The 17,851-nt window shown below is 40.6% G+C and overlaps 1 protein-coding gene across 1 annotated transcript in view; it reads left to right on the plus strand.

Moving 5' to 3' along the window:
* ITGB5 (integrin subunit beta 5) overlaps nucleotides 1–17,851 on the plus strand; it is a 658,371-nt gene that overhangs the window by 578,832 nt on the left and 61,688 nt on the right. The window contains exon 11 of the mRNA XM_086957094.1: nucleotides 14,033–14,255. Within this exon, the coding sequence (XP_086813220.1) occupies nucleotides 14,033–14,255 (223 nt within the window). The remainder of the gene's footprint in view (nucleotides 1–14,032; nucleotides 14,256–17,851) is intronic.

The following is a 17,851-nucleotide window of genomic DNA, read 5'->3' on the forward strand; positions in this document are numbered from 1 at the left end:
TCGTGAAGATGAGAGATGGAACACATGTTAAGCATTTGTTTGTGGGATTTAGGAGGGCGAAACTGAAACGAAGAATTCCTATCTAAGAGAGGGTCCATCGGTAAATTAAAATCGCCACCAACAATGAGATTACCAGCGTGTGGGGTGTTATTTAACTTTTTGGTAATAGATTTCCAAAAAGCTGGATCATCAACGTTCGGGGCATAGATATTCATAACATATAAATCGTGCTGTCCATCCGACAATTTAGATAACAACCACCGACCATTAGAATCGTGATCAGAAGAGAGTATTGATAAACCAGATTTCCTCGAGATTAAAGTAACAACCCCATTCCGTTTGCCAGAGGCATCAGAGCAAGAAACATCCGAAACCCATTCCTTCTTCAAAAACAACGCTTCTCTATTAGTGATCTTGGACTCTTGAAAAAGAACCAAATCTGCAGAGAGAGACTTACAGTAATCCAAAATTTTTGACCTCTTCACCGGGTGATTCAAACCCTTAACATTAAGGGATAACACATTTAAACCCGGCATGTAAAACAAGAGGGGTAAAAAGAAGACGAACTGATAACAGAAAAAGAACCAACGTCAGAAATACAAGGGAGCAATCATTAAACAAAAGAAACACTGAGGGAGCGTCCATGTGGGAGGACCAGGAGAGAAGAAGAGAAAGAAGAGATGAAAAGAGAATAGAAAGAAGAGAGAAAAGAAGCAGGAGGGGAGGCCTAAAAAAGACCAACATCATGCAAGGGAGAACGTGGAAAAGGCGAGCAAGGGACCCGTACTAGGAGCATACGTGGGTGATAACAGTAGCCCAATACTAAAATATAGTAGCGAATAGCAGGAAGATCTGAACTGGTACCAAGGAACACATAGTACCGCAAAACATCATTATAATGTAAATAATAAAACTGATAATGAAAAGATTACTACACTCTAGTGTAGAATAACAACATCCTAGCGAGAGAAATATCTATAATAAGCAACATTAGTAGAATAAATAAGAACAAAGTAAGTATGTGAGATAAAACCTAAACAGTAGATAACTGCGAAGCGAATACAATACATATTCTAAAAGCTAACAACCTAATTAAGGAACAAGCTATAACTGCGTTCAATGGCGGCATTGAGGAGAGACCTCACTGAGCAAGAGGATCGCAATCGTAGATCCAATCTACGCATTTTTGGCCTTCCTGAGGAAGTTGAGAAAGAGGCTCTTTCTATGATTGAGGTTATATCCAATTGGCTTCCTGCTACATTGCAAATTTCTTTCCAAAGAGATTTTGAGATAGAGCGGGCACATCGTGTCCCCACCTTCCGCTCCAAATCGGCCTCACAACCAAGGGCTATAATTTTTAAGCCACTGCGTCATCAACATACGGAGCAAATTTTGGCGCACATGAGGAAGGTTAAGAATGTTTCCTGGAATGGCCATCGTATTTCCATTTCTCAAGACTTTGCCAGAGACACGGTGATAAGACGGAAGGGCTTTCTAAACCTACGGAAGCGATTATTTGAGATGAATATCCCCTTTTCCTTCTCTGGTCCTTCAAAGTTTCGAATTACCTTCAAAGGCCGTTCTAGAGTTTTCGATGAGCCTGCTGACCTGGCCTCTTTTTTGGACAATCAGATGGAGCTTCAGATGGAGCTTCAAATGGACGCTTCGCGTACTCCTAGTACTCCCGGCACTTGAGATGGATGTCCATGCCTGTAATGTGTTTGTTCTCTCTCAGATCTCTTAAGTTTGTCTTTTTAGATCTGGGTGGTGGCATGATGGTCCACCGTTCTTAATGTTTCTCTGTGTTCTGATGTTTTCTGTTTGATGTTGCCACTTAAATGTGCGATATGTTCTCTTCCTTCACTCTCTCTACTCTTCCTCCCTTTCTTCTGTTTCACTCGTTCCCACGTTTGAGATATTCTCTCAATATTTTCTCTACTCTTCTGTGGGTTGCTTGTTTTCTATATTGCTTCTATTGTGTTTGTTAGTTCTATACCTGTCTTCCTTCTGGAATGTACGTGCTAATTCTGTTCTTCTTCTATCCATACTAATCTCGATTTTATCTTTCTTCCTCGCATTGTTCTTGTCTATTTTACTCATGGTATTTGTCCTAGAAGCACACTTTTTTGTCTTTTCATTGTTTTTTCTTACTCTTCTATTCTACTCCGTTCCCTGGTTTTTTACTTGTCTTGCTCTCCTTTTTTATTTCTCATGCCTTGTTTTTGCTTCCTGTTTCTCCTCTTTTCAGAGCTTCCTACCCACATTCTCGCTATTTTATTTCTTATCTGTCGTCCTTCTCTGTTCTTCCTGCGTATTTCTTCAACATTTATATTCCTTTTTATATTACAGGTCATTTTCTCTCTTTCTTTATATGCCTACTCTCCTATTTTCCTACATTTCTTTTCCCTTCCATCTCTACTTTCTTCCTTCTGTGTCTCAGCTTCATACTCTTGTCATACACAGTTATAGCTTGTTCTTTAATTATGTTGTTATCTTTTAAAATATGCATATTATCTGCCTTGCATTTATCTACTGTTTCGGATTTACCTCATATAATTAGTGTCTTAGTAATTATTTTACTAGTATTGCTTATTATACATATATCTCTCGCTAGGGTTTTGGTATGTTACATTTGGGTATAATAATCTCTTCATTATTAATTTTGATATTTGCTTTATATGATCTCTTATTTCTATTTTCTCTTTCTTTATCTACCTAGTTTGCTGTTTTCTGACAGTTCTTTTCTCATACATCTCTATTTTCTTGCTTCTGTCATTCATTCTCATAGTATTGTCATAAACATATTATCGTTTTAAGTGAAATCACATCCCACATATAGGAGTTTGGTTTCTATTTTGTTTTCTAATGAACAAAAAATCCATTCAGACTATTAAAGCGCTCATTATGAAAGTCGATTTTCATCTTTATAGTAAGTAAATTAGCTACTACATGAATATGGTTTAATTCATTTAGACGTCAATTATTAGCTCTATCAGTTATGGGAAAACACATAATAAAAATAAATTCTCTAATCCTACAGTGAATGCACTCTTTAATAATGATGTCAAGTACAACACTTACATTAGTTAATTAAACCACAGAAGAAATGTGTTCTAAGTTCACATTCATGTTATGTATCTGTTAAGTATTTGTGATGTATTTGTGACGTATAAAGGGTGGGCAATCTTGCACTGCACAAATACCACATACAAGTCGACGATTCCGGTCTGAATTAGTTGTTCAGGTAAGTGCAGAACTGCATTGGGAAATATTGAGAACACACCCAAAGCTGCTACTGTGCACACCTCAAATGCACTGTCCCAACTACTCCTATTGAAACCCCTACTATTCTAATATAAGATCAGAACTATGTATGCCCAGTGCATTCATTGTGTGCACTCTGCACACATAGACAACTCATCTGCATGTTTAAAGTATGCTTGTAAATCATACATACTTTTTGAAAGTACAACTTACAGCTCTTCAGAGGCATTAATCAGACAAGACCCTAGAAGTTTTCTGAATCTCCCCCACTGTGTTTAATTCTTATGAATGTTTCTGAGTTGCCATGAAAGTCAAATATTTTTAGGCAGACATTACCCGGACATGTCGATCAATATGTAATATACATATATTGATAGAGCACATAATAACTGCACATGTATCTGTTTTTTAAGCATGCACCATTTTGACAGGTATGTGAGTAACGGCACAAGGAGATGTATACATTGATGAACTGTAATCACACAGATTAGTGCATATTTTCAACGAGTCGCTGTATACTAGCATATCCCAAGATGCCACGCTGGTGGCAGCAGTGCGGGCTCTGGGGGGTATGGACTGGTTTTATGACACCCCCAGTCATTTGTTTTGAGATGCATTGAGTTAGCCCTCACCAAAAACTTTTTTGAGTATCAGAACCAGCTATACCTACAGGTGTCTGGTACTTCGATGGGGGCTACCTCTGCTCCCACTCTGGCCTGCATTTATGTAGGCCAGTTTGAGGAGAATGTCATTTACCATCCGGATAATCCCTTCAAAGAGAATATCTCTCTTTGGAGACGATATATGGATGACATTCTCTGCATTTGGACCGGGTCAGAGGAGCGGCTCACAGAATTCTTTTCCTGGCTCAATCAGGCGGATGATAGTCTGCTTTTCACATGGACCTACAGCAATTCTGAGGCCGTATATCTTGACGTTGATATTGTAGCCATGGACCATGTTTTGGTTACCAACGTCCATCAGAAACCCAGTGATAGTAACTCCCTTTTGCATTATTAATCGTTCCACCCCAGATCCCTCCGGGATAATCTCCCCATGGGGCAGTTTCTGCGCTACCGACGCAAATGCTCAATGACGGAGAAGTTTGTTGAGCAATCAGAGGAGCTTGTGGAGAAGCTACAGACCAGGGGTTACCCTGGTAAAATCATTAAACAGGCACGCATACGGGCACTCAACACACCGCATGAAGTGTTGCTCCAACGTAATGTAAAAACTAAATCTGAGTGTTTGCCGGTAGTGACAACGTTTGACCCACTAGCAACGAGAGTCAGACAAATAGTTAGGAAACATTGGTCCATTTTGGACACCCCTACTAGTAAAAGGCCACCGCCACGCTTTGCTTTTAAAAGAGCATTGAATCTTAAGGACAAGCTAGTGCATTCTCGCTCTTTGAGTCCTCTACTTTACCTTCTGGACATTACCCATGTGGGGGATGTTCAGTCTGTGCTGTGACAAAAGCTACTAAAAGTGTGATGCTTTACGGTAGACAAGAATGGTTTCTAACTAAGTTTAGCAACTGCAACACCACTAATGTTATTTATAGACTCACATGCAGTTGCGGCTTTCATTATATTGGTCTGACATCAAGGAAGACCAAAGTACGGATACAGGAGCCTCTCAGTACTTTGAAAGCTAAGAGATTGACCACTAGGTTGGTCCAGCATTTTGTTGAGAAGCAGCATGACCCCAGGGATCTGAGGTGGACTGTCCTTGATAGGATTCTTGGGGATACACACAACATCGAGTTGATCCTGGCAAGAAAAGAGGCTAAATGGATATTTTCAGAAAAAACTGACAGGGTGGGGCTCAATCACCTTATTGAGTGGAACAAGATCAGCAGTCATTAGAACTCTAGTCTGTTACTAGCACATAATGACTGTAACGCATGCTGAACCGTTTGAGTACACATCCAGTGTCTTTCTAGCCTGTCGATGCAGTCATTGTTGGCATTGGTGTTGAGCATTGTGCACCGCCCTTTTTCAGCATTGGAGTGCCCTCTAACTCGTTGAGTAACTTGGATGTACGCACCGACCCAGTTCTCTATCACCCCTGCATTTTGGATGGCAATTAGGTCCAAGAAATGTCTTTATCCGAAATTGTGGAGATAAGTATGGTTGAAGCGCAATGGCCTTCGGTTCCCATTACCCTTCAATAATAGTCGAATGTGTTAGAAATGAGAGTTGTACCACTATTAATGAACGCAGGGCATCAATGTAGTCTTGCCGAATTTTTTTTTTAAATATTCTTTTAACATCACTGAGATCATAGAACTGACAGATTCCGATCGATATCAGTAACATTTGTAGTGATGGGGTATGTCTGTGCATTGCTCCCTTAGTAGAGGAGCGTTAGACCGTTAGAGCTAGTTAACTACATTTTCTTCCCATTCTATCATGGCGACCGTCATGACTTGCCCTGGCGCCTCAACCATGTGACCTCCAAGTACGTGCCACGGTACGTGACACGTCACATTATGTTTATTTTGTCCGCAGCTGCAGACATTGCGGCCGGATGATTCGAAACGCCACAAGTCCGAGGTCGCGGTAAGAGTTTTAATGGTAGTTAAGGAAGTGAGTACGTTGGTGTGTTTATTTGGGAGGTTTCGGGTAATTGCCACAATGAAAGTGTTGCCATAATTACACATCAGTGGGTTATTACGGAGGTGGTTTCACTCGCATACGAAGCCGATATCTCCACTGCTGCACAGACTGAAGTCGTAAGACTTCCTTTGATGTATGGGTGATGTGAAGAATCTCTCAAACGAGGGGTGCAAGTATTAACAAGATCCATAGTGTATGGTCATGGGGTTGTTCTGCCGTTTTAATTTCCTACAGGTGACAAGACCCGTTGGCAGTCACCCGACGGATGCGCGATCGTGTGATGCGTTGTTTCCGTTTCATTGAGGTTGCCGGTATGCTGTAGTGACGCAACCGGATGGTATGAAACTTTTGTGAAATTTTAAAACATTGATGTGGAACACTATGGCACATTGGAATTGGTATGAATGAGTTGCAGGTATAGCCCCTTTTACCTTTCTTGTCTTTTGTTAATTTTGTTACTACCACCACAGGTTTGATGCAAATCTCTCATAAAAACGTCATTTTGGATCCCTAGCCCTGACGAAGTTGCTTAAATTTGATAACCGCAACGAAACATGTTGGCTAGTTGTTATTGATTATGACTGGATAGGAGTCATTTTTAATGTGGAAAAGCTTACAGCAAGGAATAAAGAGTATCAGCAGCAAGTAAGCTTTACCAATTTTTATTGGTGAGGATTTTGTTTTTGTTCTCACAGGATCCGTGAACACGTGGATTATTTTTACACATTTAGGTTTCTTCCTTTTGTTTTCATTGGGTTGAGGCTTTTGTCTTAAACACACATGCACATTTCCTTTCTGGAAAGAAGGTAACCAATGATGATAAGCGGGTTTCCTGGCGAGTACCAGTCAGTTTTCCCTAATGGTGTTGCTACCGTGAGGTGCCTTCTTTCCTTTTCACATTTTTTCTGTGGATGAAAGGTCTGTGGATGGTAGTTTGTTTCTTTTTCTTTTTTAGACACACCACAGCAAAGTGACAAATTTATTAAATCGGTCACTGTAGGTGAGGTCGCAAAGAAATTGACCCTCTCGGGCTGTGAATCCAGGGACAGCCACTTTTTGATAGTGAACGCATATTTTCAAAGAGTCATGCAACGCAGCACGGAAAATGAAGTTGCTGCACTGCAAGTGAAATTGATGTCATTTGAGATGTCATCAGTGATGTCACTGACGATGTCATAAATGATGTAATATGTGACATCGTCAGCAGTGGATTGCGGGTGCGCGAAATATAGTTAGTACAACTAACTATATAGGAGCAATTTCAATGGTTTTGTATGAGTGAAATGTCCAGCTAACTAGAACACCCCTAAAACGTATAGTTTTTTGAGTGAATTTCAAAGGTTTTTTAAAAGCCAATTCCTAACTATATAAAGTCTGAAACCTATAGTTTTTTCAGTGAATTTGCAAGGATTTTTAAATGCTAATTCCTAACTATATAAGGGCTGAAACCTATGGTTTTTTCAGTGAATTTGCCAGGCTTTTTAAATGCGAATTCCTAACTATATAGGGCCTGAAACCTATGGTTTTTTTCAATAATTTTCCTAGGTTTTCTAAATGCTAATTCCTAACTATATCAGGCGTGAAACCTATGTTTTTTTTCAATAATTTTCCAAGGTTTTCTAAATGCTAATTCTATTACCGGCTAACGTTTAAATAAGTTAATATCCTTGTGGGACCACCTGAGCAGCCCTGATGGGTGAGGGTGTTTCTACCCTGCCCCCTTTTTGTTTTTACACCTCTCTGCAACGCAGCCAACTGGCGCGTTTGCAGAGGGGAAACTAATTCCCCTTGCATACTGGGTGTCCCTGGGGGCCAACAAGCCCACCTGGAACCTCCAGTATGCGCCAGTGGGCTGCATTGCAGAGAGGTGTAATGAGGCCACACCCTTTTTTACACCTCTCTGCAACGCAGCCCCGGGCGTGTTTGCAGAGGGGTAACTAATTCCCCTTGCATACTGGGGTTCCCTGGGGGCCAACTAGCCCACCTAGAACCTGCAGTATTCCCCAAGGGGCTGCGATGCTTTGCCTCGGGGGCGGCGGTCCCCGGGGAAGTGTGGGGGGATTGTGGACCCTCCACACTTCTTTATCACTATGCCCCCACGATTTGGTCCCCCCGGGGGAGAATTTTTTAAAAAACAGATCACGTTTAAAAAAAAAAAAAAAGGTCCTTTTTTGTCCTTGTGGGACCACCTGGGCAGGCCTAGGGTGTCAGGGTGTATCTACCCTGCCCCCTTTTTGTGTTCTTCACGTTTGTTTTTTTGCTTTCTTTTGCCTTTGTCTATCGAGCACAAGATGGATGCCAACACTTCCTGGTTAGAAGTGTTGACAGCCAATGAGCATGCAGCTTTCTCAGGAAGGCATGCTGATTGGCTGCCACTGTCTGTCAACACTAGCACAAGATGGATGCCAACACTTCCTGGTTAGAAGTGTTGACAGCCAATGAGCATCCAGCTTTCTCGGGAAGGCATGCTGATTGGCTGCCACTGTCTGTCAACACTCCAAACCAGGAAGTGTTGGCAGCCATCTTGTGCCTCGGTGGAACCAAGGCACAAGAAAGCAGTGAAACAAAGGTGCAAAACACGCATAGGGAGCAGGGTAGAAGCACCCTGAACCCCTAGGCCTGCTCAGGGCGTCCCACAAGGACCCCCCAGGCCCTAATTTTTTTTTTAAATCGCGGGGTACGCGCACCGTATGCGTACTTTCTCGTACCCCGCGATTTTTCAAAAAATAAAAATAAAAAATTGGGGCCTGGGGGGTCCTTGTGGGACCCCCTGAGCAGGCCTAGGGGGTCAGGGTGCTTCTACCCTGCTCCCTTTGCGTGTTTTGCACCTTTATTTTTCTGCTTTCCTGTGACTCAGTCTACCGAGGCACAAGATGGCTGCCAACACTTTCTGGTTTGGAGTGTTGACAGACATTGGCAGCCAATCAGCATGCAGCTCGTGCTCGGAATGGTACAGAGTACAGGAAGCTAACAGTAAGCTTACATTAAGCTGCTATAGATATATATTTTTCTCTTTTGATTTTCTCAGGAACTACTGGAGGGATTTACACCATTTAAACAAAAGGCACTTCTGCGTACAAGTCCCTACAATTTTGCCAAGTTTGATGTAATTCCATTCAGCGGTTCGGGCTGTAGCCATGTCTAAACGTCCCATGGAAATTAACATGGGGAAAACACGTTTTGGGACCCCCGTTTTTTCTCAGCCCCTGCTGGACAAATCCCCCCAAAACTTTTAGGGAAGGAGCAGAACTGAGCTGGCCAAAATTTTGGAAAATTGCACGCAAATTCCTCAATCGATGCCAAAGTTATTCCAAATAGAATGTTGCGGATTTCCTATGGAAACTAGGTCCTAACTATATATACCTACTGGCGACCGCCAGTAGGTAATATATATAATGTATTTACTATGGTATGCTTCAAAGCTCATTTTCACAGTAAAGAGATCTAACAGCGAATTATTTTATGTAATTCACAGTTCTTTATTTGCAGGATATTTAACTTCCATAAACCTATAAACATATTTAACATAACATTTCGTCATTCTTTCATTACTGGTTAAAAATGCTTTCACAATGACAGTGCTGCTCCTAGAACATTAATCTGAATACCTGATAAGCTGACCTATGCAAGCATCTACCAATGAATCCTCCCCAGTGTGTGAAAATAAATATTGCAAACACAGAACCCTGACAGAAAAATGTTACTGTCCCACATTGCACTTTATATTCTTTCGTTAGTAAGGCCATTGAGGAAAAATACTGCCATTCCCTGGACGGAGTTGGCGAATTTAAGGCCCATCTCTCTTCTCCCCTTTTTGGGGAAAATTATAGAGAAATATGTAAATCGCCACCTATCCAGCTATATTGAGCTAGTAGGCGGTCTGGATCCATCCCAGTCGGGCTTTAGACCAAGACACAGTACTGAGACCGCCTTGCTGTCAGTCGCAGACGATCTACGCATGTTCCAGGATAAAGGTCATTCTGTTATCCTGGTTCTGCTGGATCTGTCTGCGGCGTTTGACACCGTGTCATACGACATCATGACAACCAGGCTAGTTAACATCGGCCTGGAAGGCAAGGCGCTGTCATGGCTGAGGAGTTTCCTGACAGGTCGTACCCAAAGGGTCACCCTGGGGGATTATCGGTCAGAGGAGTTGGAGATCTCTAAGGGGGTGCCACAGGGCTCCTGTCTGAGCCCTACTCTTTTTAATATCTATGTGGCCCCCCTAGCTAACATCATGAGATCGTATGGATTTATTCCTGTGTCATATGCAGATGACACCCAACTCCTCTTTCCTTTTGAGACCCTTACGGTGGAGGTCAGGAACTCCCTTGCTCAGGGGATGAAGGCGGTGGCACACTGGATGGCATCTAACCTCCTGCAGTGTAATGTTGCAAAAACGGAGGTGATGCTGTTCGGTGAGGCCAAACTTCTGTGGACCCCAGACTGGTGGCCTCAAGATCTTGGCCCGGCTCCAGAGCCCAAGCAGGTAGTGAAAAACCTTGGCGTCCGACTTGATCAGGAGCTTTCATTAAAACATCATAGCAATCAAGTGGTGGGCTCCTGCTTCCATATCATCGGGATGCTACGAAAGGTATTTCCTCTACTACCAGACTCTACTAGGAGAACTTTGGTGCAGGCCCTAGTATTGAGTCGCTTGGACTACTGCAATGGGTTGCTGCTGTCAACAAATGAAGCGGTAATCTCTAGACTCCAGGTGGTCCAGAATACTGCTGCCCGTCTGGTCCTGAACCAGCCCTCTCGCACCCCCTCTAAACCCCTTCTGGAGAAGTTACATTGGTTATCCATCAAACAGAGGGTAAAGTTTAAGATCTGCTGTACAATGCATAAGTGTCTACAGGGAAATGGTCCAGCATATTTGATTAAGAAATTCTCCTGGTACACACCGACACGCTCTTTGAGATCTAGTGAGCAGGCATTGTTACAGATTCCAAAATTTAGAAAAGTAAGACAAGGGGGAAGATCTCTTACGGTTGCTGGTCCAACCTTGTGGAACAGCCTCCCACTGTTTCTGAGACAGTGCAAGGACCACCTTCCTTTTAGGAAGCAATTAAAGACATTCCTTTTTCAAAATTGATCTATGTTTATGGTTAGGGTCCGCTATTTGCTTTTCTTTTTTGGTCGCCAAAGGCGCGGAGATACTCCTTCGGGAGGTGATCCTAGCGCGGTATAAACACGCAAATAAATAAATAAATAAATGTATACGTCTTTTTAAACCTACTCTATAGTGTCAATGTACTACAAAAGAAAAGCACATTTTGGAATGCACGTTTTGAATTCCCTTACAATGTGCTTTGTATTTAAAATTTAATTCAAAATAATGCACAATGCAGCACACAACACATTTTAAGAAGTGGCACATTATCCCCCAACAAAAATACCAGTTTTTCAAAACATTGACAAACATATCCGCAGTCTCAGGCAAACAAAGCATGTTTAATGTATGGCTCACAAATGCTCTAAATCTTTCTAAAGAGTACTGAAATTAATTAATAAGTCATGTAATATAAAAATACATAACATATATATTCACTGAAAAACACTAGGGTTAAGTTATAGTTGGGTAAGGTTTTTTTTGCTTTGTAAATCTTAGTTTTTATATTATCACAACACCTAACATCACTTAACCTTTGTTTTTTCAGTGAACTTCTAGAATTTTTAAACCTTAAGCTAAAATCTTACTACCATGCCAATTATAACATCACTTTAACCTATGTTTTTTCAGTGAATTTCTGAGGTTTTATCAATGTAACCTAAGATCTTGTTACTATACCTAGCAATAGCATCACTTTAAGCTTTTCTGAGGTTATTCATCATGACCCCCGCCATCCATTGTCCTTGTTTATATATTTTTTATTTTTGTTCGCAGTACCCTGCAATACCACAGCTAAAGCGCTATCTGAAGTCCTGTGAATCCATGCAAGCTTCAATTGTTGAAGTTTGCTTGGTCTCACAGTACCATGGCTCCTGCTGGAGTCCCACGGTACTGCAGATTAAGCGCTGCCTGCGGTACCGCGAGACCTTGTAAACTTCACTTGTTGAAGCTATTGCGGGCACTTCCATGCCTTTTTAGGCGTCCAGTATAAATATGCACACATTTATGTTTTTATCTTATTATTTTGGCCCATGGCTCTGGCAGCACAAACGTTTTGGGTTAATGGTACCCCTATGGTGCCCACTTGTGGTTTTTTTTTTTACTTTTGCTTCAAGATGTTGGTGGCAGCAACATTTTTCTTCATGTTGCAGTCAGCCAATCTGATCGTTCGGTCCCGTGGTACCGGTATGACTGATATATATTTTTTTTAATCCTTCTCAGCCAATCAGAGGAATCTACTTCTTAAAATTGCAATTCTGCAAGACTGCTAGAGCACCAACCATTTAGATGTCACTATAATTTTAGCCCCTTCATAACCCCACTAGCACCTCTTTGAGTGTAAATGTGTCAAAAACTCCTGAATATATTTACACCAAATAATGAGGACCACGGTTTTGGAGTAAAGTTCTATATGTCTGCCAAATTTGAGGAAATTATGTTTAGCCGTTCATTACAGAATCACTTCTCAAAATTTCCTATGGGAAACAACGTTTTTATCGGCCCCCGCTTGAAGGATCACCACAAAATGTTCCATGAAAGAGCAGATGTGGGTGAACCTTTTTTTGTTACGTTTTATGAAGATTCGTAAAATGGTGCCAAAGTTATTAGTAAAACAAACAAAGTTCTTGCTATGAAAACAGTGACTAAATTATAACTACACAGTGGCGACCACTACTAGGTAATTTACATCTATATCTCTATATACATATATATCTAAATATGCCTATCTGTAGATTAATAGATATGTATATATATTTTGCAACATTACCCAGTGAAATATCGGTTTCACCTTTATAATAACAACAAACCACTCTTTGTATCTTTACAGTTGCCCATTGTTTAATTAGAATTATATTTATGTAAGCAAAACAAAACCAGAAATTTCTAGTTCAAGTTATAAGAGGCACATTGCAGTGAACAGCTTCATCAATCTCACCCCTGACAAAATGTACGTGTTTTAACAAAGCAAGGATGTTTTTTCTAAACACTTTTAACTTAATTCTTTTTTGCGTTTCTTTTAATTTCAACTAAATAGTTTTGTCTGGTATTTAACCTACTGTTTCCAATAAAGGATTCCCTGTTTAAAAAAAACATCCCTTTACAGCTAACTGTCCCAAACACAAGCTAAAATATAAAATAAATACATTGAGAGTAACTTGTCTAATATGGTCCAATGTCACTATCTTGGGGTTCTAGTAACATTTACAAACCACTCATTTTTCGACTTTGTGTTTTATGATATCACCATAACACCTGTAAATGTGGCCCAGTAAAGCTCATTATGTGGGTTAAACTTTTATTAGAACTTAGCAATGTTGAAAGCTCCTTTGAAGATAATAGAGCTGCAGCAACCTATAAAAGATGCTCTCAAGCTTACAATGTCCCAATTCACAGCCTGTGCCTCTGCCTCTCCAGGATATGTGTATTGGGTTGGGGAAAATGAGAGGCAGAGGCTGTTGACCATTGCACACTTGATCCTTCCCCCTCTCATATCTCACAGTGTCACTAGAGCCTCAGAAGGTGGGAGGCAATTCCTGTCAGTTCCTTAGTTTCCCAGGCTCAGCTAAACAAGTAAGTAAGTAAGTAAGTAAAAGCAGCTTAGCCAAGTCCAGGGAGAAACAGGGGCTAACACCAGGCTCCTTTCACATACCTTGCTGTGTATGTTCAACAGTGAACTGCTGTGACCCTGAGCACGTGGCTGTAATTGTTGAACCGTCACAGCAAGTGCTGTGGAACAAAGGCTTTGGACATTCTGCCCTCCTGGGGTGGAAAAGACGAATAGCCGTATAGCCTACCGTAGCAGGATATACCAGCAATTAAAGGCCTGCTCTCATGTTAATGGCCTGGACACTGGAGTGGGTCTTTAATGGCCGGTATAGCATGCTACAGTGAGATATAAGACTATATTACTACAGTGCAAAGTTGAAGTTCCAAGTTATTACCAAAATACAGTGAAATGAACGTAAGAAAACACTTTAATGCTTTAATGATACTTTGATTGAACTAGCATTTTGTTTCTTCCTGACTCAAGGTCACGGAGAGTGCCACTGTGGGGAGTGCAAATGCCACGCAGGCTACATTGGTGACAACTGCAACTGCTCAACAGAAACCGACAGCTGTGTGTCAGTCGATGGACAGATGTGCAGTGACAGGGGCAACTGTGTATGTGGAAGATGCCACTGTGTGGAGCCAGGAGCTTTTGGGGAGACGTGCGAGAAGTGCCCCACTTGTCCTGATGCTTGTGGCACCAAAAGGTTTGTTAGATTTGTGCCCACTTGGAGCATTATGTGTTGACATAGTCTTTTCGAAATGAAAGTCTCTTAACATGTTGTGCGAGCACAGTAAAAAATGGAAATTGCTAAACTTTCATGAACAACAGGTCAACCTGTTTGTTGATAGATTTTTACATTGCCTTCATTTTTTCATCAAAATATTAGTGTTGTTTAGAAGGTAGATCCTTTCATATATATATATAAATATATATAGTAACTAATGACAACATTGAACTGGTGTATAATATTTAGAAGTTTAACATGGGATTTGGTCAGGTAATAATTTAGTTCAAATGCATCACCTAGTTTCAAAAGATATGCATTTGTTGCCTCAGTAGGTGACTGAGAAAAATCACGGACGTATTATTATATTTTTTTTTAAAGGACCAGCTGAAAATTTCAAAGAACTTGTTGGACAGATCATTTCTAGGTCTGTCTTGACAGCGCAGATGTTGCCTGACCTAATGTAATCAAATAAAAAAACCTTTTAGGAGTACTACAGAGAGTGGTTTTGGCTTTGTCCACATGCTGATAGCCAAGAATACATATTTTGGTTGGGCAGAAAGTATATCCTTGCATAGAAAAAGTGCTTCCTCTCCACACAGATGTGATTATTTTGCTTATTTATCAACCTGCCTTAGCCAGCAGCAGTAGCCTGCCTGAGCTTGAACTTTCAGGAGGACACACGCATACAAGACACTGTGATGCTGTTAAAGTGTCTTAGATAACTAAATCATTTACACTGTTTTTTCTGGCAGTACAAATGATAAAAGGGATGTAATGAGGAGCGTATTGCAGTCCCAACACCCTCCCCTTTGCATCATTAACTTTGGATTTCGGGGTGCATCTTTGTGTTTGAGAGAAGTATGGATGTTCAGGGTAGCACAAATCTACATTGATTTTAGGTCTGTCATGAAGTGCAACTGTCACCTGGCCTTATGTTTTTGTCAAAATAGAGCCTTCCCAGTACGACTGCGAGAGGTGCTTAGGCTCCATCCACATTAGTTTTTCCCAAGTACAGTATCTGATTGGGCCAAATGTGTGAGCTTCCACTAGAGAGACTGCATGTACTGCACTTTTTGCATTGATCTGTTTATTATGAAATGTTAGGACAAAGGCACTAGGCTTGACGTATTTAGTGTGTAAAAGTCAATATATTTTAAGTATGCATTATTACTCTATAGTAAAGCCTAATTACAGGTATATTGTTACAGGGAATGTTTCAGCTTACCAGAGTGTGACATTAAAGTAAATAAAACAGCAATAGGTAGAATGATTGAATTAATCTCAGCCACTGGTTATTCCTGAGGAGCATTCCAGGCCCTCATTATTTTGCTCACCATGCCACCTCAGATGAGACCTAGCTATCTGTAAATCAACCTTGGTCCTTCTCCAGTAGGAACAGTCTAGCCTGAACTACCAACCCAGACCCTCCCTGAACCGGAACTTAAGGAACCCAATTGGGGCTCGTCTGTCGGATTTTGGCTCTAAGCTATAGGCCTGATTTGCGCACTGGAAACCATTATGGCTGATGACATAGGTACAGTCGACTTATTCATAAACCTTATGACTTAAGCAGACAGTCTTCCTTATTAACTGTGAAAAGCATTTGTTAAAGCCAATAAGCCTTTACCAGTTGGTGGTTATCACATTGTGTTTCAGGCTATGGACGGGTATTTTGTTACATGTAATCAATCTCATAGTATGCATTGGACACCAACTTTGACAAGCCCTGGATGTTTTCTTTGTGATGATTCTTGTTAGGCGCTGTTAAGAGGGGGTGTATATTGCTTTGCAAGCTGTATTGTTTCTATGAGCTTGTCAGCTACCATGCATATTATAACATTACAGTTTATTTGCTCTTTAATAAAGCCTGTGCTGGGTGGGATGTAAAGCCAATGGTAAATGCTTCATTAGTTCATTGGGCAACGCCATTCCAGTTTTCCTAGGTTTGATCTATTTATTATGAAACGTTATGACAAAGCCAGGAGTCCTGACCAAATTATTCTGAGATGCATGTGTTAACGACAAAATGCTTTTGAGGATGGATTGGTATTACACTGCGCCAAAGCCTTGAAGCAGGTATTTTGTTACATGTAATTTCACAGATTACCGTTGTAGGCAAGGGTTTTGGTGTTAGTCAACCCCTTTGACTAAGCACAGGAGTAGATCTTTACTGTGAGGATTCTCGTCCGGTCCTATTTAGAGGTGATTTAAATTGTTTTGCCAACTGTAATTTTCGATATATTCATATGCTTAATAGTTATCACTGTATGCAAACCTCAGCAGGTCTATGTTGTATGTAGTGTCAAGCCATTGATAAGCACTATTGGTTCACTGGAAAAGTTTTGTCAGTTTCCTTAGGTGTAATCTGTTTATAATGAAAAGTATTGACAAAGCAAGTAGGCCTCACTTATTCTGAAAAGCATGTGTTAAAAACAATAGGCTTTATGGGCGGATTGTTTTACACTGTGCTAAAGGCTGTCGGCTGGTATTTTGCTACTTGGGACCTCAAGGATTCATGTAGTAGACCATGGCTTTGGTCTTGATGACCCACCTGTGCAAACCAAGGAGGTAGATGATTTGTACTATATTAATCCTTATTAGGCTCTATCAGTACCAATGTTATATTGTTTTGACAACTGTCTTTGATATATGTTTGTAATTTTATTGCAGTATACCTGATAGTTGCCTTGTGGGAAGGCCTCTATGATCAACACAAGGAGAGTTGGTTTATTTGACAAGACAATGATAAAGGTTACAGGTCTCATTGTTTATAATGCAAGTTTTGATAAAGGCAGTAGGCCCTATATACTGATTGTGAAAAGCATATGTTAGTCAATAACCATTTAATGGTAGATTATTATTAAACTGTAATAAAGCCTTCGGATAGGTATTTTATTACATGGAATCTCAAAGATTACTGCCGTAGGCAAGGGTTTTAGTGTTGGTTACCCCCTCTGACAAACTGTGGGTGTAGAAGATTTCCACTCTCAAAATCCTTGTTGGGCCCTCTTGGGAGAGATAGTTTTTTGCTTTGCCAACTCTAATTTTATATGCTATGTATGCAGTTAATGACTGTGTAACTGATTGATGTTTTGTGGGAAAGCTTAAACTCTTTACAGGAGGCCTCAGTTTGTCACAGTGACACGCCAAGGATAACAGGTGGCAGCCTGATTGGTTCATTAGGAAAAATATTTAAGATGCAATAGGTCTGATCTTTCTCTTATGAAAAGTTATGATATGCACCGTAAGTCTGGCATATTACTTGTGAAAGCATACTTTGCAGTCCATAAGCCATTTAAGCTGAGTTGGTATTTCTCTGTATACAGCCTACACATAGGTATTTTTTTATATGAAGTGTCGCAGATTACCTTTGTAGGAAAGGATTTTGGTGGTGTTTACTGCCTCCGAGAAATTCTAGGGAAAGAGGAGATGCACCACAATAATTCTTGTTAGAATCTCTTCTTTGTTGTCTGTCAGGATATTGTAATAAAAATATCATTAAATAATACATAGATAAATGTATATAAATATATATATATATATTTTGGAATATTTTTATTTGCGTTTTACAG

This window comes from Lissotriton vulgaris, chromosome 2_1, assembly GCF_964263255.1.
Source record: "Lissotriton vulgaris chromosome 2_1, aLisVul1.2, whole genome shotgun sequence".
Lineage (NCBI taxonomy): Eukaryota > Metazoa > Chordata > Amphibia > Caudata > Salamandridae > Lissotriton > Lissotriton vulgaris.